This window comes from Telopea speciosissima, chromosome 10 (assembly GCF_018873765.1).
Source record: "Telopea speciosissima isolate NSW1024214 ecotype Mountain lineage chromosome 10, Tspe_v1, whole genome shotgun sequence".
Taxonomy (NCBI): Eukaryota; Viridiplantae; Streptophyta; class Magnoliopsida; order Proteales; family Proteaceae; genus Telopea; species Telopea speciosissima.
This window is the reverse complement of record NC_057925.1, coordinates 1196547-1218828: the sequence shown is the minus strand read 5'-3', so window position 1 is coordinate 1218828 and position 22282 is coordinate 1196547. Positions and strand designations below refer to the sequence as shown.

Genomic DNA, 22282 nt, shown 5'->3' with positions numbered 1-22282 from the left:
GGCCTAAAATGACCTTAGATGAGGTTGTGAAGAATGGCATGCTTAGTTTGGGTCTTGTACCAAGTATGACCTCAGATAGAGCCTTTCGAAGGGCAAGGATCTGCGTTATCGACACCATGTAGCTGAGATTTTCCTGTTTTCAGGGGCTATCCTCTTTCCTCTTACTTTCATTTTTCTTTTTCCATTACTTTTATCCCATTTCTTCATATATATATATATATATATATATATATATATATATGTATGTATATTACTCTTCATTCCTCTTACTTTGTTTTTGAAAGGATCCATGTAGCGGACCCCATTTAGTGGGGATAAGGCTGAGTTGTTGTTGTTGTTGTTGTTGTTGTAATTTAATTAAGAACTGTTTATACTGAATGTACTCTTTATCTGGAAATCCCTTGTCGGAGTTGCTAGAATTGAAACTGGAGTTGAAATCTACAAAGTACGAATTTTACATTCAAATCTAGAAGTCTTGGGAGATGTCTAAGTTGTGTTTCCCAGTTTATTTTTAGCAAGTCACAATGTAATTAGGAACTAAAAAGAGAAAAGTTCACTAAATATGCAAAGCACTTAAGCCAGTAAAAGCATACTGGGGTTTACATGGCATTACAATGGTTTGCTTTATTTAGTTAGTTAGTTGAGACTCAATTGTTGTGCCGTTCTTCTTCAATCAGTTGTCCCTATTTAAGACTAGAATTCAGTGTTGCTAATTTTTTGGCACTTAGTTGAAGTTCTTTTTGTTTTCACAGAATTAGATACATTCATCACTGTTCTTGAGCTGGTATTATGGATTCGATGCTATTACAAGTCATACAACAAAAGTCTTTTGAACTTCTCACGGTTTATCTTTGATTTATTCGTTTTGGAGAAGTTTTCTGGGAAAGAATCTGCTGCTATTAGTTATATTCTATACTGCTCAATTATGCATATCAGAAGATCCCTTGTATATGACTGGTCTCCTTAATGGGGTTGAACTGTTGAAGACATCTCTAAATATATACTAAAGGAACCCATGACAACTACTCACACACACACAACATGCTTTGCACATAGGTAACATTACTTCATTAGTAAATTAACATGAAATTTGCGACTTTATTCTAGTCTTCTAGATCAATTATATACTTGAAAACCAAAGTTGGGTTCTGAGTTGCAAATGCCCACTAGGATTTTCACCTTATTTAACCTAGGCCCTGTTAAATGCTGCTTAGGCAACAATTGTCAGTTGATTTGACAATCCAAGGCCTCATTAATAGAATTTGGTCATATTTGTTGATGTAGGGAATCAATTAGTGCATACCTACCTTGCCAGTAGTTTATCAATATATTTATGTCCATTTTTCTTTTTTCTTTTTTTCTTTTTTTTTTGTGGGTGGGGGGAGGGGGGAGGAGGGGAAGGGAAGTTGGACAAATAAGTAATGGTGAACCACTCCATTCCCTACAAGGAAAATATTGAAGCTCCCATGTGTGATGACAAATGCATTGTAACCATGGCTCTCATTCTGCCACATGGAAGAGTGATGAAGCAAATCTACCCTTGGATATCTAGGAAATGGTCTGGCTAAGCCACATGTCAAATTTCAGCCTCAAATTCAATCATTTCTCCTTCCATGTAATGGCATATCCTCTCATGGGTGTCCATGCACCCTCTTTGTAGTCAATAGTCCTTAATTTTAATGGTTTGTTCTGCAATATGGACAACTCTGATTGGGCTGGAAATTGACATGTGAACGGAGGACCATGGTATCTTCTCATCCACATAATTTCAGCCCCATCTGAGTTGACACATGGTGGAAATGATGCATAGTTACAAAAGTCAACAGTCACCAACATGGTGATAACAAGTTAACCCTTCCCTAAAAATCAAAAAGATTGTTTCAGTTAGTGTTTTGGACAACCCTGGAAGCATTTATGACATTTTCTTAACCAAAGAAGGCCAAGACGGTACATACTTGAACTTTGCCATTGTGTTCTCCACCAAAGCATAATGGCATAAAAGGCCAATAGAAGAGCAGTGCCAGCCATTATCACGGCCAGTCCAACAATATTGCGACCTAATAGAGCAATCAACCAGCTCCCCCAAATGACAAGCACCACAATTGGAGAAAGAACAACCATCCATGCAGACAGATACAAAAAGCCACAAATTACACCCAACTGAGGTCCTTGTATAATATCTGGCCATTTTCTGGCAAAGATCCAGCTGATAATACAGAGAGAAAATGAAAACAATCAATTAGTAACATGAAGAAGCATGCAATTCCATTGTAGGCTATACAACAATAAAATGGAAAGAATAGTAAAGCATATAAATTAAGTACTGAAAAGCGGAACATAGAAGACCCCCAGTTATCAGGTAAAAAAAGAAAAGAATGCTATCCTGCAGAAAGGTAGAACAGACCCAAAAAAAATTGACAGGAACAAACATGTCACTTCAAATTTCTAGAACAACTTATAGTACGACTAATTGCAGCAATTTAACAACTTCAGGGCACGTATAGAGATATTTTCTCTACACTTTTACAATATCAAAGGATTTCACTGCAGGCTATACAAAGATAGAAATAACAAATAGGGCCATTACCGAGTTCTGGTCCCACTTATATGGAGTCATGGAAGGGGTGAATTTGAAGATGGTCCTAACCTTCGGTATTCTTGCACAAAGTGGCCGCTCTTAAGACTCGAATCCAGGCTTTTGCCCTGGCAGCCTGAACCTTTCATCATTGCTCCAAGCAATGGCCCCTTACTATAATAGAAATAACTGATATACCATTAATACTAGAGGCCATAACTGATACCAGTTCAGAAAAATAGAACCGAGCAAAATCAGCGCAGGAGATGGATTGAAGATAAAGGACAAAAGATTCTCATAAAAAGTGTGAAAAAAAATGAATAAAAGAATTAAATATTTGTAACCATCGACCTCCTAATTCCCTCCCTTTATTTGGCCGGTACCAACATAATGTTTCATTGTAAAATGTATACATTCAGGAAAGGAGGCCAACAACAATTAAAGAAAGCAAGAAAACACAAATACAGATTAAGTGATAGAATTAAGCAGTCCCATCATCCCCAGGTTCCGCAGATCCCTAGTAGAATAAGAAATTGAAAAACTCCATCTCTAGCAATAGTCACTGCTACCAAAATTTTGCTCACGCCAGACTTGGATGAACTAAAGCAAAAAAAAAAAAAAAGGTTCAGATAATCTGGCCCAACTTTTGAAAATGTAAATAAACTAGAGGTAAGGTTTCACAAGTATTTTTCTCCTATTCATGATAGATCACACTCTATCCCCATCTAAGAGAAAGAGGAATAGCACAACAAAGAAATTTCCCCCTTTTTTTTATTTTCTCCTAGGCATCTCGAGATCCCTTTTTTACCCTTGAATTGGAATTTTCCACAACATATAGACAGGAGTACAATGGAGTACGACAAGAAGGATCAACCATTAAGAAAGATGGTGCCAAATCGTTAGATGATTATTAAAAACAATTATGCTAGCAAACGTCTAAGTTAAGAAACTTTCCTATCTACATATAACCAATGAACTTGTTCGAGGACAACCTATCCATCTCTCAGCAAAGCACATCACCAAACTTAGAGAGGCGGCAGTATCAAGTATCAATATATACTCTGTTTCGAACCCATAACCCCAAAAAAGGGATCATCTTTGCCATGCAAATAAAGAAAAGTATTGACTTCCATTGTACTTTGCAGAACCAATACTTGGTCTAAATAAATAACTCTGGTCGGATAAGCATACCTTATCCATAATAATATTTCCATCTACTCTTGAGGCCCAAACTCAATGCACTTTACTTGGATTACACAGGATAACTATCCTATAAGTAACAGTTAAATGAATCCAATTCAAATGTATCTACTTTTTCTCAATCGAAGAACCAATAAATGCAGCTTATGCAAATGTGAATTACATATGCATGGATTGTTTCAACAGTTGTACGTGCTTTAATAAACTTAGGAACACTAAGATTGTCGGAGGCCACTTCAAGTAGATGCATCAAAGCCATGACATTTGAGCAGAGGGACTGAGGTGAGCAAAATCCAAAATTAAATGTTACTCTTTTACAATTGACCAAAAACCACACAATGATATCTCATAGCATCATGAGGTGGAATGTGGCAATTCCACATCAATTTGCGGTTATGAGAATACGGCAGTGATTTGTCTAGTCATTACACATTCAACCAACAGTTGAACTAAACCTGGAAAGAAGGGCATAAATGATTACCAGCAAATGTTTGACAACCAGACAATCTAAGCATAAATTCAAAACATTATGCAATCAAACACTCCCATTGAGTTGACATTAAGCCAAACAAAGAATGTGAAGCATACCTGTAAATCCGCCAGGGTCTCCAATTTACTGCCCATAATATGGAAAAGGAAAGTGAACTCAGAACGGAGAAAAGCGTCCCAGAAACAACGCACGATATCAGAACCTGATGCCCGTCTCCCTCCATGGCTCTGCCCCCCTTTCTCTCTCTCTTGTCTCACTCCAAACTCAAGTCATATAGACAATAAGGGCAAACCAATAGTAAACCCAAAAAAAAGAACTTCACGAAGATTATAACCCAACCCTAGAGGAGTTCCGGAGGAGAAATAAAGAGACTAATTTGTAGCCTCCCCCAAGTCTACTTCAGAGGCACCTATTCAAACCATCGACCATTGCAAGGGAAAGAGGTGATGAATATAAATTTTGAAACCAGCGGTTTCAGCTGTTACTGAGAACTGACGCTGAGGATAAAAAATATCAGTAAACGGACATTGAAAGTCAGTCAAATTTAGGGTTCCGTTACAAATTTAGCAGTTTTGATTTATCTTCTGCTGCTCATCTGAATCTTTAGACGAAGAACAGAGAGCGCTTCGTCTGAAACCCTACATAAGGAGTGTCGCACTGAAAGTCCGAAACTGAAGGAGAGAGAGAATATTTTGTCTGTGTGCTTGTAAGATTAAAAAAAGATATAAGAAAAAACCTCAAAAACATTATAAAAAATGGGGGGAAAACATAGGAAATCTCACTAGAAAATGGAAACGCGGAATGACAAGAATGTGTATTAATGTCTGACATATTTTATGTCTTAAATAGTATAATCGTTAGCATTTTATTTATTATTTGTAAGTTTGGGTCAATTTTTAATTGTGTTCGAGAACTAATTACCCAAAAAACAAAAACTAGTTTTGGTGCAAGAAAATTAATTTTTTGCTAAAGTGTAAGAAAGAATCTGGACACTAAACCAATAAGGGATTAGAAAATTATACCATTCATATACGGTACACATGGTCAAAATAGGAGATATAGTGTTAGTGGGCCCCGAAGAGCATAAAGAAATTTGTAACTTTAATAAATTCAAGTTGATAAGTAGAAATTTAAGACTAGAAGAGATAGTTAAGGTCATTTGTCAAGTATGAGTAAATTTAAGAAATATATTTAAAATGCCTATGTAATTTTTTCTTAAAATTATGGTTGTAAAACTTGTCCTTTTTCTAAATTTAGTGAGTCAGGCGAGTCATGTGTTTTTTTCTTATTTTTTAAGTATCTTTATTATTCTCCTTCTCCGAGTGAAGAGGGATTGTGGTTATGGATGCTTTACAATGCCAAAAAAAAAGACTAACATTGAAGACAACAAACAAAAAACTCTAGGGGTTTATTTATTTGTAAACCAAACTTATGTTCTATAAACAATGTATGATTCATTTCAAAAAACACAAGGACAAACTCAGTGAGTTTCACATGACTCAGGCAAAAACACTGAGTCAATAGAAACTAGGATTGACTTGGAACATGTTTGGTCATTTCTTAAACATGGGCAAGTCTGATTCAGTTTTCATGACTCTGTACCAATTTTTTTTTACTCTACTTAGGTAACTCGCCCAATTCAAAATTTGGTTTTCCAACTATGCTTAAAATAAGCCGCCAATGGCTTTATTTTAATGCTCGTTGACTTGAGTCCAAAGTTATAGAATTTTTTATTCAACTACCCCACTAACTTGACTTAACATAATGAGATGATAATGAGTCAATCGAAATAATATGTGGATTAAAAAAATGGAAAAAAATTAACATAATGAGCTAACGACGAGTCAATCGAAATAATATGTGGATTAAAAAAATGGGAAAAAGGTTGTGCATGTTGCTAGGCTGCCCAGCCATGTATCTGTCTCTCTTCCCATCTCTTGTGAGATGGAAAAAATATCACTTCAATTTGCATGCCTGTCAATTTCCTCAATTCCCTCTTGAGGGGCAGACAAATTGTGTGAGATGACGTCCTTGCCGAATTCATCCTACACTCTTTATTGGTGCATGCCGGTATATTGAGGAAAGAGAGCGGCATGCCTATCGCTCACCCTTAAATAATTCACCTCTTGCATAAATTTTATTTTACGCTTTAAGTGTATGCTTTGAAGTTTATCTAGTTTTTATATTTCACTTTTTTTTTTTTTCCAGATCGACATATTAATTAATAAATCTATTATTCTCAGCAAAGTCCAAGTAAATTAAGTTTGGTGACGGTATTTATGCACGGTCACGCAAGAGGCATCAACGATTTGTAAAATAGGGGGAGGGATTTTAGTCATTTTGACCCCTATTGTTCTCATCCAAACGCCATGTGCGTGATATGTACAAAACCTTTTATCATTAAATTTTAAGAAAATAATTACCCACAATGCAAGAGATTTTCTCTCTCACGTGAGATTCTTTATTAATTCATTTCTTTTGCCCTAATCATATGCGCCCCATATAAATGATGCCATTTTCCATACCACCATTGGTATGAGCATGCAAATTCCCTCCGAGTGAGGAATCATCTCCCTTAAGCTTTTTAAGCCTTTGAGACATTGATCCAAGCCAACAAGCCCATCTAGTTTTGTGGTTTGTTGGATTCTTATTAGAGTCAAGAGTCGAGAAAAGAGGATCAATTTATATAAACTAAGAAAGATGCATAGACCTTATTCTATGAGATGATCCTAACTCCAATTCCATAAAGTCCAATCCCATGCCTCATTTTGTCAAATTGTCATCTTCTTAGATCCTTTTCTTTATATACATTACTAGCACCCAAACATTATCATTCCACTTTCATAATTGTATTAATTGAATCCCCAACCCGCTCATGGTGAATCATAACTACCATTTTATTCTCATTTTGCACTCATTATTAAACATTACTATCTTTCATCATTTTAAGTTTTTAGTTAAGGGTGCTACTTTTTGTATGTAACCAAATAGGTTACAAAAGAAAATTGTAATCTTACATGTTTTGCCCCTATAACATAACGTGGGTAGGAAGGAAATTTTTTCTTCTACCCAATCCTAATCCCTCCCTCATTGAAGCCTATTTTTCACTAGTGAAATTTTCGGGCTTATTTTACTTCTGCGAATTTATTTGGTTGCAAGAGAAATAAGGAGAAGGGAAATTAAATCATATGGTGTATGTAAATGACTCCATAACATATTAAATTTGATTATAAAATTTCAATTTATTTTGCAATCAAAATCTATTGATATGAAAAGTAAATAAAATTTACATTTGAAAAATATATTTACTTTATTAAATATGGTAAGAGTTTTTAGTATGTTATATTATCATAATTACAAAGATTCTTTTTTCTTTTTTCTTTTCAAAAGTGATTTCACTTACCTATATGTACAACCAAATAGTGTAGTGTGGTTTGCCATTTCCATACATACTCGTCATTGTCCAATGTGTTCAGTGTAATAGTAAAAAAACCCTATAAATGTTACTACTATATCCTACCTTTTGGTGGTACAACAATACTTCATTAATAAAAATGGATACCTAATTGGTTGTACTAACTTCCCTTATTAAACTTTAGATAAGTATTTTAATTAGTAAAGTCATGAATAATATTAAATTTAGGTGCATATGGATTATGCCACTTAGTAGATAGAATTCAAATATTTAGTTAAACCATTTTTTATGAAGGAAGTACCTGAATGATAGCTTTATAGGTGTATTTAGAACCTGATACCTTCTTATGTATCTTGGCGTAGAGAATGACTTTGTTTGGAAAGGGAGAGGGAGAGCTGGAGAGGGCGAGGGTAGAAGCGAGAAAGAGTTGTAGGGGTGAGGGGAGAGAGAAAGAAAGAAAAAAATACATTTTTATTAACACTCCACTATTTTTAACTTTTTTTTTTTCAATGCTGATCCATTTCTTGTGGTAAGTGAGTGTAAATAAAAAAATAGATATTTTAAGGATAGGAGATCTCTACTTGATCGCATGGTCTCTACACAAGCGTCTGAGCTAATGGGTGAGCACGCCTAGGTACCTATCTTTGTGGGAAAGAAGGCATATAACTCAAGGTGGCTTCTTGGCTGACTCTATTGACTTTATGGGACACATGACAAAACATGGGTCAACCTCACCATCAGTGACACATTATTTGGTAGACCTCTTTACTCAATTGACAAATTTGTAGAGTCCAATAATATCTAAGTGTTAACTGGGGGACCATTGGATTTCTAGTTCTATTATTCTATACAAGGATAGTTAGATTCTTAAAACTCGTCAATGTTTTATTCTACACATATTTTAGAAGAAGACAGGTTCATGCACAGTCACATATGGCGATCGAAAGCTTCTTTAAACAGGGTGGGGGGGGGGGAAATGGGGATTTTGGTCACTTTTGACCTTTGCATTGCCTTCATTGCACGGTTATATGTATGATTATGTACCATGCACGACCATTCATATAACCTTTCGCCTATATTTTATTTATCTCAGTTCCTTTATAATTAGAGAGAATCTCTTCCTAACTTTGTTGAATCATATTTGACATTTTTTTAAAACCATTTTCGCTCGTGATCAAATAGGAGTACCCACTCTTATCCTATCTAGGATTTTGGAATATCATGCTTACATTGTCTTTCAATCGTGCTTAAATAAGTCATGAGAAGAGTTGACAAGAGGATCCTACAAATCAAATCTTCCTATAGTTTCGCTAGCTATTAAACAAGGTTCATCATAGGTAACAATATTTTCTTGATTGCTCACAATCACGGAAGACTATGGTCTATAGGTATGTTTCATCACATCATTTCAACCCATAAAATCCAAATTTGACTCTATGAATAACTCATTCAGATAACATTTTTTTTTAACAACTTGCTGATGTAACAAAAAACAAACAACCAAAAAATTAATCATACAATGTTTCTACTGTATTCTTACCTTTTAGTGGTAAACAATACTTTACTAATTGAAAAGGGACACCCAATTGCTTCGATTAAGTTAACTTCCCTTTAACTTTAGATAGGTATCCATGAAATATTAAAACCTATGTCAATGAATGGTATTCAAGTCAATTCCCAGTATTATTTCAAAATTTCCAATTGCAATAAGTGTATGATTGGATTATTGCGGGAGTTTTAACTCCCATGATTGTAGGGGTGGTTTGACATTGCTTAGTTGAGCATGTCCGAGAGTTTGGTCAGTGGTCGACTCTTCTGAAATTGCACCATAGGCGCTTGGCATATGCACCACTATTACTCGCTGTTGCGTGTGAAAACCTCCGTCGTCCGGTTCGCCCACGGATGAGCCTGCAAAAAATTGAGTGAGCGCAAGAGAGCCGGTGTGGCTCCGGCCTAGGAATTTCTGACGCTCAAGTCAGGTCTCCAGTGCAACAGCGTAACAGCTTAGTAAAAGTGAGATGTGGAATTGTGCTCCAAACCTGGGTATTTATAGAGTGTAGATGAGATGAGGCGGTTGGGAGAGTCCTAGTATGGTAGGAGTTCTTCTTTTGGAAGGCTCTCTCGCGTAGAGCAGAGTGGAGAGTCATTTTCGAGGTCGGACTTTTGTTAAGGTAAGAGTCCATACTTGGCGTGACTTCGTATCGCGTTGGGATTGTGGCTCGATCCTTATCCCGTGATTCTTGGGATGTACTGACGTGGCTCCGTAATTCCCGATGTGTCATTATGATGACCTTGGTGGAGGGCTCGACCTCGGAGGTCGGCCTAGTAGGTCAGTCTCGGCAATCACCTCGGCCTAGCCTGTCCTGTGTATGCTCAGTCAGGAGTTTATGGCTGATTTATGCGAGCTCGGCCTCAGCCCCGACTAACTTGTATGAGCTCGGCTCTGTAATGTGACCTATTGGAGACCGGGTCGGCCCGATTTCCTGCTCAGCTCAGTTCGGTTCTTGGATTGACCTCAGGTTGGCCACGTGGTAGCTTCTAATTGGTGAGGTGATTTTGTGTTTTATCATTCGTTTTCCAAGAAGTGTGGCCCTTTGGCCTCTTGTGGACCCATGGGTCTTCTCCTTGCCTCCTTGTGGTGACCTTGAACTAAAAAATAAAAAAAAAAAGTTGTATGTGTAGTAAATTTCTTGTAGTTATAGTTTTAGTTGGCAGCTAGCTTACAGATTCTATCAATGGGAGGTAGGTCTCCAAAAACTGATTTGGTGGGCATTGAATTCGTGATGTAAGAGTTAAATGTCCGAAATTCCATCTTAACATTAGAATAATTCTCATGTACTATTGGTTTTGTTGTTGTTTCTTTTTGGGAAAGATTTGCTTGTCTAGACGAACATTGGAAGGATATAAATCATCATTTTGAGGATATTTCGGTACTTCGTCTAATGGGGGAGGGGGAGTTGATTCCATTTTTGTGATCTATTGCTCAAAACCGCGATGTCCCATCTCTATTCTGCCGACCCAAAAACTTTTCTACTTGGAGAGGGTGGTAACACCATTTCCACACAAACTGTGTATTGCATGATACTGTCGAAAATTGGTTCAGCCCTGCTACTGGGTTGGGATGGCTGCAATTAAGTGTGCAACAGGGCCGGCCAAGGCCAGTCTGAGATGTGTTTTTGAAAATTCAGGCCCAGAGTGGGGCACCCAGGCCTCAGCCCAGGCCTAGCTAGAGGTCATGCTGGGATATCAAAGCCTAGGCCAGGCCTTACCGAGCTCAGAGTGGTCTGGGCTCGGTCCTGTTTTTGTCATTTGTATGTCATCAATAAAAATGACAAAAAAAAAAAAAAAAACAAAAAATGCAGTAGAGTTTCCTACCACAAGATTAAAGAAACCATTTTCCTCGAATGGAAAATATTGTTAGTTCATGTAGACATACACAAATTTTGGTGAACGTTTCACATTCAACCACTTCCCAGTTCCCCATATACCAAAATTTGTGTATATTTGCATGAACTTACCTAAACGGACCTCTAAATGGGGAAGTTGAACCACATTCCCAAATAGGATCCATGATTTAACCAAAACACCTATGGCATCAAGGGTGTGTTTGTTATGCATTCTTGAAACTCTGGGTTTAGAACACATTCTTAAACGAGAAAATAAAGAAGAATCAGATTTCATCATATGTTATGGGAAAAAGAACTCTGAAAGACAACGTGATCATGCACCAAGACACAGAGGGACGCAAAATGACTATTTTGGACCCCCATAAAAGGTGAAAATCTCATCCTTGTTGATGCTCCCATTGACCCCGCACTGGTGCATGGACCATGCTGGCTTTCAAGAAACCTCTCCCATGTGTTATAGGCCTAAAATCTATTCCAATAATGCACACCAAAAATAGCCCAAGTTAAATTCCACATTCTAAGGAATACCTATGCTACATTTGGTATGTTTTATTGAAATACATACCAAACACAGACTTAATTTCAAAAAGTTCACTATTCAATTCCAATTGCTCAATTTAGAGTTGAGATCTTGGGGGGGGGGTGTTTGCCAAGCCCGCAAAGTACTTTGATTGAGATAATAAGATGATACATATATGAATAAAATGAAACATATAGGTTAAATAAAGGACAAAATTTTCCTCCACCCATAGAAGACGGATCACCCACCATCCTAGGGTTCACAAACCCCTCCTAGGGTTTATTATATTCCAAAATACCCTCCCTATACCCATTCCCACCCTCGCACCCCAGTGAATGGGATCCTATTCACTGTGGGTGGAAGGAAACTTGATCCTTTAATAAATAGTGAATCAAGATCTTTTAAGATCACAGAGGTGAAAGAGTAAAGCTGCATTTGGTGTGATTTATTGAAATGCATTATCAACCTATAATGCATTCTAAGAATGCATACTAAATGTAGGTTGACGAAGCATTAAACATATTAAACTGTGACAGTTTCTTCGCCGTGGGTGAAAAGAATCCAGCAATTAAGGTGTCATTATTACGTCTCATATTATAAGGAAGTACAAAATATACTTGGAACAATTTCAATTTTCAACATCCAATTACCAAAACCCACGTATTAAGTGATTCTCTCTTCACCATGGTGAAAGTCTGAAAGAAGACCCGGTACTGCTTGGAACTTTTTGAGCCCATTCTAATGAAATAAGAATCCACTTTACAACCTCCCAAACAAAAAATATGAGCATCCAACATTTAGAAAAGAAGGGTTAGTGGAGTTGAAATGCTCGCAAAAGGCATTTATCCTTTTTTTCCAGAAGTTAGAATCTGTGTCTTAGATTTACATCATCTCAGTTTAGCATCAAAATCTCATTCATCCATTAACAAACCACTCCACAGAGAGAAGGAAACACATACAAAGAAGACTAAAAGACTAAGAGACAAAGGCCTGTTCCTCCTTGGCTTAAGAAACTTGACCCACGCTCCATAACTTCTTATGGGCGATTGGAAACTAAGAGTCAAAACTTCCCAATACAAAGCAAAAGGAAAGATTAACATGTTACTGATCTAACCTAAGAGGTAGAAGGGTGTATGATTAAGTTACATCGAATATTACATGGGGGTTGAGAGAGAGAGAGAGAGAGAGAGAGAGGCCTTGGAGTCATCCTTCATGGGCAATTGGGGTTTTTCCCAGGACCACCAAAGTAGAAGTAGTGACCCCAATCACCATTGTTGCCATTTTGAACATCATAGCAGTTGGATTTCTCAGTGAAGGTTCCAATCCCTTTAGGAGCTTTCAAATTATTGGATCCATCAACAACCTGAATATTCCTGAAATAACTTGACTTACCAAAGCCTTCTTCAGGGAAATGGCCACTGCCCATCTGAGTTGATGTATGCTCACCATCTGGTTCTGAGTTTACAACCTCTCCTCCCCACTCAATCATGGATGCACTATCAGCCAAGTATGAGAAGAGGAAGGAAGGCCAGTAACCTAATACATAGTCATTCCCAAATTGCATCCACCAGTTCCCTTGTTTTGGGTCCTACATTGCCATAACAGAATTAAATCAACTTACACATTTAAGGCACAAATTATTACAGTTGGATACCCTCCCATGTATATCCATGCACCTGACCGTGGCAAGGATTTTAAACTCGGCACCGGGACAAATCAGTCCCTGCCAATTCAGATCCAATCAGAAGGTCCCAAAACCCTAGAATCAGCCACCTTCCAAATCTGTTTTGCCACATAACCAACTCTGTTTGGGCCAGAAACTTGACATGTGAGCAGTGACCCCAAGATCTACCACAAAATTTCAACCCACTCTGCCACATGGCAAAAGAAGGCATCCAACCAGGCTTGGTTATGTGGACTGCCAGACCAGCAAACCTATACCTTAATTATATTTAACAAATCAAACAAAAGAACCAAAGCATGCATGAACAAAAGTCAGAGATTCCCTGCAGCTTTTCTGCAATAATTTTTTTACAGAGCCCCTTAAAAATTTAATGTGGGTCCTTGCATTTTGTTTTACTTTACTCTTGAATCTTATTTCTTTCAAGAGTTAATCTTGAGCAGTTGGATTCTATGGTTTTTTACCTTCCAGACAAGTATACTGATGTCATATTGGGAACCATGATAGCCAGATACAGGAAAGATGCTTGCACCCATCGATATTTCACTGTTGATCTGAATAAAGCCAGAGCAGAGAAGATTGTAGCAACCTGTGGCCTGATAAGCATCACTCTGAACCCAGAGAGATTAGAAGCAATGTGAGCTAAAAGAAGAAGATAATAGAACACATAAAAGTGATAGAGGAAATGAAGACATACAGTCCAGTAGGTGAAGAGTCTCGTGTTGTTGTCTCCGTAGAGATCTGGGCTAACCTGTATTTTGTAAATAAAGAAGAAAAATCAACCAACTGAGAACCAAAAAGAGGTTTCTTAAACCCTTTTTAGAGTGCAGATAATTCTTGACAATTATACAGAAATAATATACCTGCCAACCAGCTTCAATGCTGTTGAGATCTTGACCAAAAGAACCTCCCAAGATCCAGATCTGAGACAAGCTGAACTCGTTGGGCTGCTGTATCTTGGGTTCCCAAACGTTTATGGTTGCCTTTGCTCCATAATACTTGTCTCCTTCAACATAGGCTATCGCATGCTAGTCACTCCAAAAAAAATTAACAAAAAGAGAGGTGTTATTAAGAATAGACACAGAAAAAGGAAGAAAGTAGATGAAAAAGCTCGTTTGCCTTAATTATTTTTTCTTTGCCCAACTCTTCATCCTCTCTTTACCTGATGACCACTTTCATTAATCAGGTCAGGATCCCCTGACCTGGGCTGGGGGATGGCTCTGTGCTTCTTCCTTCCAAACCTTTTGACTGAGCTTGCTCTGAGAATGTCATCTTTCTTTGTTCTTCTGATGGGTATGGTTCCTTCTGGGCATCTTCCATTTATGTGCCATAGCTGGGTCTTAGAGTTTGAACTTTGTTTGGCCTTTGTAGTGGCCTTGTTTTCATCGAAAAGCCCTTCTGGATGAAAGCTAGGTCTCATCTGAAAAACCAGGAAAAAAGAAAATAGATAAATGCCACTAGATTCAAACTCCAGAGGTATGCAACCAAAGCCAGAAGGTGAGAGCAGAAAATCGAACCTGAATTGTGTGATTTTGCAGAAAAGGATGATCAAAAGCGGGTTGATGAGCAATATGGACACAATCGATGATATCTCCATCTGGGCTCTATCATAGTGGAAAACAAATTTTACATTGTAAGGAAAATAATAATAATCATTCATCACTCATATGTAAAAAGAATTTTCTAATTAACAAAACATTAAAAGGAAGAAGAGAAAAAAGGCTCACTGAAAAACAATCCCACCAAAAAGTATGAAAAAGAAGAATAGATCGACTGATTGAAAAAAATAAAAAATGGCTATATTACAGAGAGAGAAAGAGAGAGAGAACCTTGATGCTCTTAACGGCGGGCTTGTTGAGGCGTTTCAAGTGCTTCTGCACTTCCAACTTTTGACGGGAAATGCGCATCCCAGAAGCAGCGGATGAGAATGGGATCAAGGCCATCAAGTAAAGGAAGAGTAACATTCTTCCTACTCTCTCCCTTCTGCTCTCGCTGCTAACCCGCACTACCATGGTGTAAGCCTAGGAAACACTAACTACAAGTCTACACCCTCTATCTTCACACCAACAAACAGAGGAGTAGGTTCGAGGCCTAAAGTTACCTAAGCACCATCATGGATTCATGGGTAGGCGAGCAATATTTCAGTCCTTCCCCACCCGAGAAAAAAAAAAACTGAAGCAATCACAACCCACTCATCTGCTGCTTATCCTACGCACCCTCTTTCAGTCACTCCACAAAATAATCTGCAGAAAAGAAGAACCCACTTCCCACTCACTACCTGGGCTCTACTGCTTATCCTACGCACCTCCACTTCTTTGATTATCACAGTCTGTCTCTTTCTTGAATAAGAAAGGGTTGTGTTGTGTCCTGTGTGGGTTTCGTTTCGACAAAAAAAATAACAATGAAACCGCCGACGCTCTGCTTTCCACTCCTCTCCACTCACTCACTCTTCTCTGTGATAAAAATTCATCCCTACTTTCTCGCCTTTATTTCCATTTCACACGAGACGAGAGAATCGGAGAGAGAATGGTTAAAAGAGAACACAAAAATCATAAAACAAAGAAAATGGAAAGGAAAAGAGAGTGGGGAAACGAGTGGATTGAGATGAGCACACAGTGGTTTGTCGTTTTGGAAAGGCTCTCGTCGGCCCTCGAGCTTATTCTCCTCTTTACCCATTTTGCCCCTTTCCATTTGAAATGACAAGCATGTTATGTTACGAAAAAGTCCCTGTCTAACACGTGAACCCCATCGGTCACTTTCCTTATTTTATTCTTATTTTTTCTTCGTTTGGTTTATTGTACTATCCAAACACATCCCATGAGTCCTTGATATACGTCAACTACCCTTTCCGTAATGTACCTCCATTAATGACTAAACTAGTTTTTATAAGGGAAAATTAATAATAATTATTATTTATTCTTTAAATCCAACATTTAATAATCTTACCCCCCAAAAAAACCAACATTTAATAATAATTGGTCAAAGATAAAGTCTCATTTATAATGGAAGGGCATTTATGATATATCACTCTTTCACATAAACAGTGATATATGAAAGAGTACAATTTCATTTTTAAGTTGACATTGTCAACAATTTTTATCTTTATTTAAATTATCGTTTAATCACTATTCAAGGAATCAAAACTGATCAATTCGAAATTTGTAATTTGGATTTTAGGGTGATTTATAGCCCTTTTTATGATTTTCTTAATTGATTCAATTGATTTCAGATCAAAATTGATGACGACAGATTCCAAACTCTTGAACCTTGTAGTAGTTGATTTCCATTTTCCCTAAAGTTCTAAGTAGTCTCTTCAAAATTTATATTACTATGTTGATATTATTTTTCAATCTTAGCCTCCAACTGATCTTTCTTTTTATTCAATTGTCCTGTTATGAAGTTAATTTATAGTTTGCGATTTTTTGGGTATAAGACATGTTTTATTATAAAGAGAATAAAGAAGCTTTTGTCATATGTAAGTAGGTATAGAGAATTCCATTTTGTAATGCATATTATACTATTGGTTATATTATGTTTTATTCATTCTATTAGTATTTATGATTGTATCAACAATACAAGTTTTTAAAAAAATAAAAAGCGACATAACCTTCTTATCTATGAAATAGAATGATAAAAAAGTTAGAGGAAGGTTGAAGATGATCTAAATTGAAGGTGAAATTTGGATTGAAATGGAAATGGTGGAGAAGAACATGAATTGTCAAATTAATTGCTACTAGAAAAGATGATGAATACTGAATATTAATATACACTTTGCCAAAAAGGATAAAATTTTAAATATAGGAGAGAGTTGGGCATGCTGTCAAGTTTTATTAAACTAGCGGCATGCACTAATCATAGGGACTGGGCATAAGAGGACAAAGGGGTCATTTCCAAAGGGGGTGGAGAAAGGATGAGACACTTTGGGCAACTGGTGGTGTGCCCAGCTTTTCCCTTTTAAACATTTTCAAATTAATTATGACAAGTAGTATCTACATCCCCCTTTTGTTATTTGCACGATTTTGAAAATACAAAAATAAAAGAATGAAAAAAAAAGAGTTATTAATCGCTCAAAGGTTTACTTGGGTTATGCCATAAGCACTGTGACAGCAAAATTTAACATATAACCTACTAATGATTTTTTCATCTATTCAACGATTGAAATGATCAAACCATCTGATAAAGTAATGCTTCGATGTGTATATGTAAGGAACTTTTTTTGTATAAACTCTATAATATTTTTCACATGAAGAATTTCATTTTATGTTGTTTTCCTAAAAGAACACAAAAATTGCTAAAAAGACATTGTCAACATAACAAGTGGAACAAACCTCTTTATTATTAATCACTTATATATTTTGGTAGTTTTTATTGTTTTGAAAAGTGAGATTAGAACTAGTTGAGTGAATTTTGTTGTCCAGTAGAATTGATAATCAGATCACATAGAGTCATAAAAACTGGTGCTATGTATGGGTATGTATCTACGTCCAAACACAGTCCGACATGAAAGACCGCTCACACATAGCACCAGTTGGTGTTCCTCTTCCCAAAATAAAAAAGAGAACTTTTTTCCTTAAAAAACAAACCTAATCATTGAGATGGGTTAGGCTTCAAAACATTGGGATGAACCACATAACTCAAAAAGGAGACTAACTCAAAAAACAGATGATGGGATCAGGGTTTAAAAACTTGGAATAGAAATCTAGAATTCAGATTGATTTGAATCGAATCCAAAATTAGTATATTCTTAGAATCTAGGGTTTTCCCACAAAGAATCAACTCGAACCGGATCAGAGGAGAATCGAGATCGACTGATTGGATCTCTTTTACAAAAAACCATGGAGGAATGCGATTATAGGTCTATGATTAAGGATATTTTACATCAATTTTTGTGTCAAATTGAAGAATGTGAATTTTTTTTGGGTTGGGGCCGGGGGGGGAGGGGAGTTGTTCAGGGAATCCAAGAAAAAAGCCTCATGGAAGTAGATCAGATGTATAATAAAATATGAGCTGGTACGTATCTTATCAGCACAGTACGTAGCGTAGATTTCCTTTCACTCAGAAGTTTTAATATTAATTTAGACAAAGATTCTGTCACTCCAGTTGGGGATTTCAGAAATTAAAATACAGTAGAGAAGCTTTTAACTCCATTAATGGATTATTATAAGTTCATATTTAAAATTGCAATTAACAGAAGAGAGCACAGCCACACACAGCACAAGTTCTTTGTTTGCTCGCTTATATTCAACCATCGGTTTTAAAATTCCGGAATTGGGATTCGGATTGGTTTTGACCGATTTTTATCCCAGATTAGAATCGGTCAGAATTGGTCCAAGTACGTCTTAACTCTACTTTTGCTCTAATCGAATCGACCCGAACCCGAATCAATCTGAATCATTCAATCCGATTGATCCTATAAAACCGATCCATTCAGCTTAGATGGACCGAATTCTCAACAGTTTAATTTCAGGTTGGGGTTTTATGAAACCGATAGAAATTGAAACCAAATCAGATCGTTGAATGTACTAATCGAAACTGAAAATGGACCAAAGCCGATAAAAAGTCCAAGACTAAATCGATAGAGTAACCCAATAAGAAACCAAAGACTCAGAAAAAAACCAAATTTCTAATATGTAAACTTGAAACTAAACCAGACCAAACTCAATAATAGTTTGATTACAAAACGATAACAATAACTTATATGCAACCGGATCAAACTGGATAGAAATCAAAACCGACTAAAATCAAAAAATTTCTTAAAGGTTTGTTTTCAGATTGACCTAATTACATACTGAAGTCAATTCAACCCGACCAAAAGCGGACCGAGCCAACCGATTCACACCCTTAATTTTAAGGAGGGGTAGAAATGAGACTAAGGGTATCTTCGTCATTTAGGACGATTTGAACTTTGAGGGAAGGGCATATATAAATGATAAATCCTCTCGCTCTATACACTGTTCAGTTCACCGATCAGACATCACAGAGAGAGAGAGAGAGAGAGAAAGAGAGGGAGAGAGTCAGAGAGACGTCAGTCGTCAGACTCACTGGTTACTCGTTAGTACCAAAGCGTGCGTTGGAGATTTTCTTAACGGTCAGCGTCGAGTAATGTAACGCCGTCAATTATTGCCCTTAACTCCACCACGAAAGTGGATGGAAAGCCCAATTGACCAATGGTAGAGAAGGAATCCGAAGGGGTGGAGAACGGGGGAGAGCGTTTTATGGGGAGGGTGGTCTTTGCACGCGGGGCCAATGAGAGAACGTGTAGAAGCATCATGGGGTGGGATTTTCGCTTTTCATGAGGGGTGGGGCGATCATTTCATCTTCCACTGTTTATGTTACTAATGAGATGATTATAACGAAGTGAAGTTAATATTAAATGAGACCGAATGGTTCTAGAGAAACTGATTGGAACCTGAACTATAAGACCGGTTAAGATGCATTTTGTTTATTATTTAAAATTAATTAATACTTAATAGATATTTTATCGTAATTACAAAGAAAAACTAGTGGTTATCTAGTGGTTATCAGTTATATGTCAAAGGAATGGGAATCAGATTATATCCTAAATATAAAACCTTTTTTATTTGGTTTGACTTTTTTCTTAATACAAGGGGAAAAAGAACATTGATAGACTGCATAGTGTAGACTAACGCCTCATTGTGTCTATCTCTCTCCTCCCTCAATAGGGTGAGATATGTTATTTCATAGAGGAGAGGAGAGGAGAGGAGAGGAGAGAGAAAGACATAGGGACGTACTAGTGTATGATCGCAAGACATGAAACTTAATCCCTTGTAAAAAATACTTATATTTGAGTGATCATACCCATTTAAAGAAACAGAACTAGACTATCCTGTTATTAAACGAGACCGGATCTTAATTTAGGACTGTTTAATGTACGGATAGTTTGGGGATTAACCCCTGATATTTTTGTCATTCATGGTTAAAATATGAGAAGCAAGAAGAAATTGAGGGGAGGGACTAACCAATTAAAAGTAGAAAAAAATATGCAATTAACTCATGCTAGCTCAGTTCCATTATTAAATCCACGACTTCCCTTTTCATCATATTTGCAAAATTGTGTACCCAGTCCAATGTCTGATTGGGCATGCGCTGGGATGTGTGCGACATAACCCATTCTTTGGATATCCCCTTGGACACTTCCTGGGCGCTGAACTCCTTGAAGAGGAGCTGGATCCTAAGTTTGGAGCCAAAGTCTTAGGTCCACTCAAGTGTGCATCCTTTTATTATGCCTTCTCACATATCAAGTTTTAGCCTAATTAAAGGAAAAATAAAACTTTGAAAATCTAGGACTATGTGAGGGTGCATACTAAGGCATGAAATATCACGTCATCTGTCCACATGACACAAGTATTAACACATAGAACTAACATTTTACATTCTATACAAAGTTTTTTTTTTGTTTTTAAAAAAAAAACACATGCTTTTTCCCAAACATCTATAACTTGGGTTTGTGATCAGAAGACAACTTCTACAGCAATTGGTTGGAGCCATGACAGTGGAGCTCAGGATCTCTTTAAGTCTCGTGTTTGAGTCTCCTATCTTCACCTTGTCTTCCCTCTCTAGTCTTTCTCCCTTTGTATAAAAAAACTTAAGATTGGAAAGATAAAAAAGAATAGCAGAGGTGCCTTTTAATATGGAAAGGAGAGAGATAGACTCAAGGGCGTGCTGGCGTAGGCCTCCCTCCCGGACAGAGTTTTTTTTCCCAAAAAAATAATACTCATATGGATCACAGCATGTTCTACAAAAAATGGGATGCAGGTGACTAATGTTCAGAAGTTGTATAATCCAGTTTGAAGCAGGGGCTTGACATGGCCCTTGTTGGTGTTCTCTAAAAATTTCTCCTTGGCCTTTCTTCCGGCATTGGTCTTTATGGAAACCTTTCATCCAATTACACTGAACTTGCATCTTCCCAATTCCAAAGACATTGCAAAATTTATAAAATGGTTATAGCAATCAATTCTAGAAATCCCAGTGTTTATCATTCCTAGCTACTGGGGTTTGCCCCTGCAGCTCATCCTTTCTGAGAGCTTCAAAGTCCAAGGTATCCACCATACCCTATAAATTATTAAATAGATTACTTTTGCCTTTGTTTTTTTAGGGGAGCATGGGCTTATTGCCTTTTCTTTTTTGTTCTTTTGGAAAGAGCCACCCCCATTTTAGCCTTCTCCAAAAGAGCAACACTTCCCTTTCCACCATACCCAAAACTCCTTTCCACCTTTGAAAGTTCTCTAATCTTTAAAAATAATTGATTTCCTTCTTCAATCAAAAGAGACTTTGTAGTATCCTTATAGTTTTGGTCTTAATTTAAGTCCAATGTGTGATGATGAACTGAGATAATTGATTGGCTGATTGACGGATCATTGTCCCTCAAACCATTTGATTCTCCCCTTTCTTGCTTCACAAAATATCTATGATGGTCGGATGGTTAGCCCCTTACAATTAGGGTTCTTAACCATTCATTTCCCTAGTGATTTCAATGGATAGCTTATAATTAATTTGTTTGTTATCTAATACACTCCACACTCTATCATCCAGCATCATCATGTATTCTTCGTCGTTAAGTCACCGGACATCAATATTAATCGGCAAAAATACCCTAAAATCACTGAATCGTATCGGCCGATTCCAATCTGAATCACCCGATTCCTTAACAGTGATGAAGGTGCATTTCCCTCCATGGTACATATTCAGATCTATAAAGCAAGAGCAGTTATTAATTATCCAATCTATAATCTATTGTACACAATGGTGGTTGGCTTGAGTCACATTTGGACAAGAAATCTACCCTAGTAGACAGATATGGTTTTCTTGGTGTCCACGAAGGGCAAAACCAAGGTGGTGGGGGGGGGGGGGGGGCTTAAATCTTAAGTGAATGGAGAAACACAGTGGGACCAATATAAAAAAAGCTAAACAAAGTCTTTGTCATGGCTGTGTAGAAACATGGGTTGTTTTTGTTTTCAAAGTTCTGAAGTGTAG

The 22282-nt window shown here is 37.1% G+C and overlaps 2 protein-coding genes across 2 annotated transcripts in view; both read right to left on the bottom strand.

Moving 5' to 3' along the window:
- Window positions 1–4634, bottom strand: part of LOC122641750 (calpain-type cysteine protease DEK1-like) — a 70694-nt gene extending 66060 nt beyond the window's left edge. Inside the window, exons 1-2 of the mRNA XM_043835040.1 lie at window positions 4364–4634; window positions 1956–2206 (exon numbers count right to left, since the gene is read on the bottom strand). Coding sequence (XP_043690975.1) covers window positions 1956–2206; window positions 4364–4488 — 376 coding nt within the window. The 5' untranslated portion in view covers window positions 4489–4634. The remainder of the gene's footprint in view (window positions 1–1955; window positions 2207–4363) is intronic.
- A 7869-nt stretch (window positions 4635–12503) lies between these two features.
- LOC122642382 lies at window positions 12504–15475 on the bottom strand. The gene is made up of 7 exons (XM_043835832.1): window positions 15118–15475; window positions 14806–14892; window positions 14451–14708; window positions 14152–14316; window positions 13986–14039; window positions 13753–13899; window positions 12504–13195 (listed from the first exon to the last, which is right to left on the bottom strand). Exons 1-7 carry the CDS (start codon window positions 15298–15300, stop codon window positions 12818–12820), a joined length of 1272 nt encoding a protein of 423 aa, XP_043691767.1. The 5' UTR covers window positions 15301–15475; the 3' UTR covers window positions 12504–12817.
- Between the last annotated feature and the right edge of the window lie 6807 nt (window positions 15476–22282).

What these genes read in the sequence shown, in the direction of transcription:
- LOC122642382 (XM_043835832.1), bottom strand. Translation starts at nt 15,300, where the DNA reads ATGGTAGTGCGGGTTAGCAGCGAGAGCAGAAGGGAGAGAGTAGGAAGA. An exon ending in CCGCCGTTAAGAGCATCAAG is followed by an intron (nt 14,893 to 15,117) that starts GTTCTCTCTCTC and finishes CCACTATGATAG; the next exon opens with AGCCCAGATGGAGATATCAT. An exon ending in TTAATGAAAGTGGTCATCAG is followed by an intron (nt 14,317 to 14,450) that starts GTAAAGAGAGGA and finishes TGGAGTGACTAG; the next exon opens with CATGCGATAGCCTATGTTGA.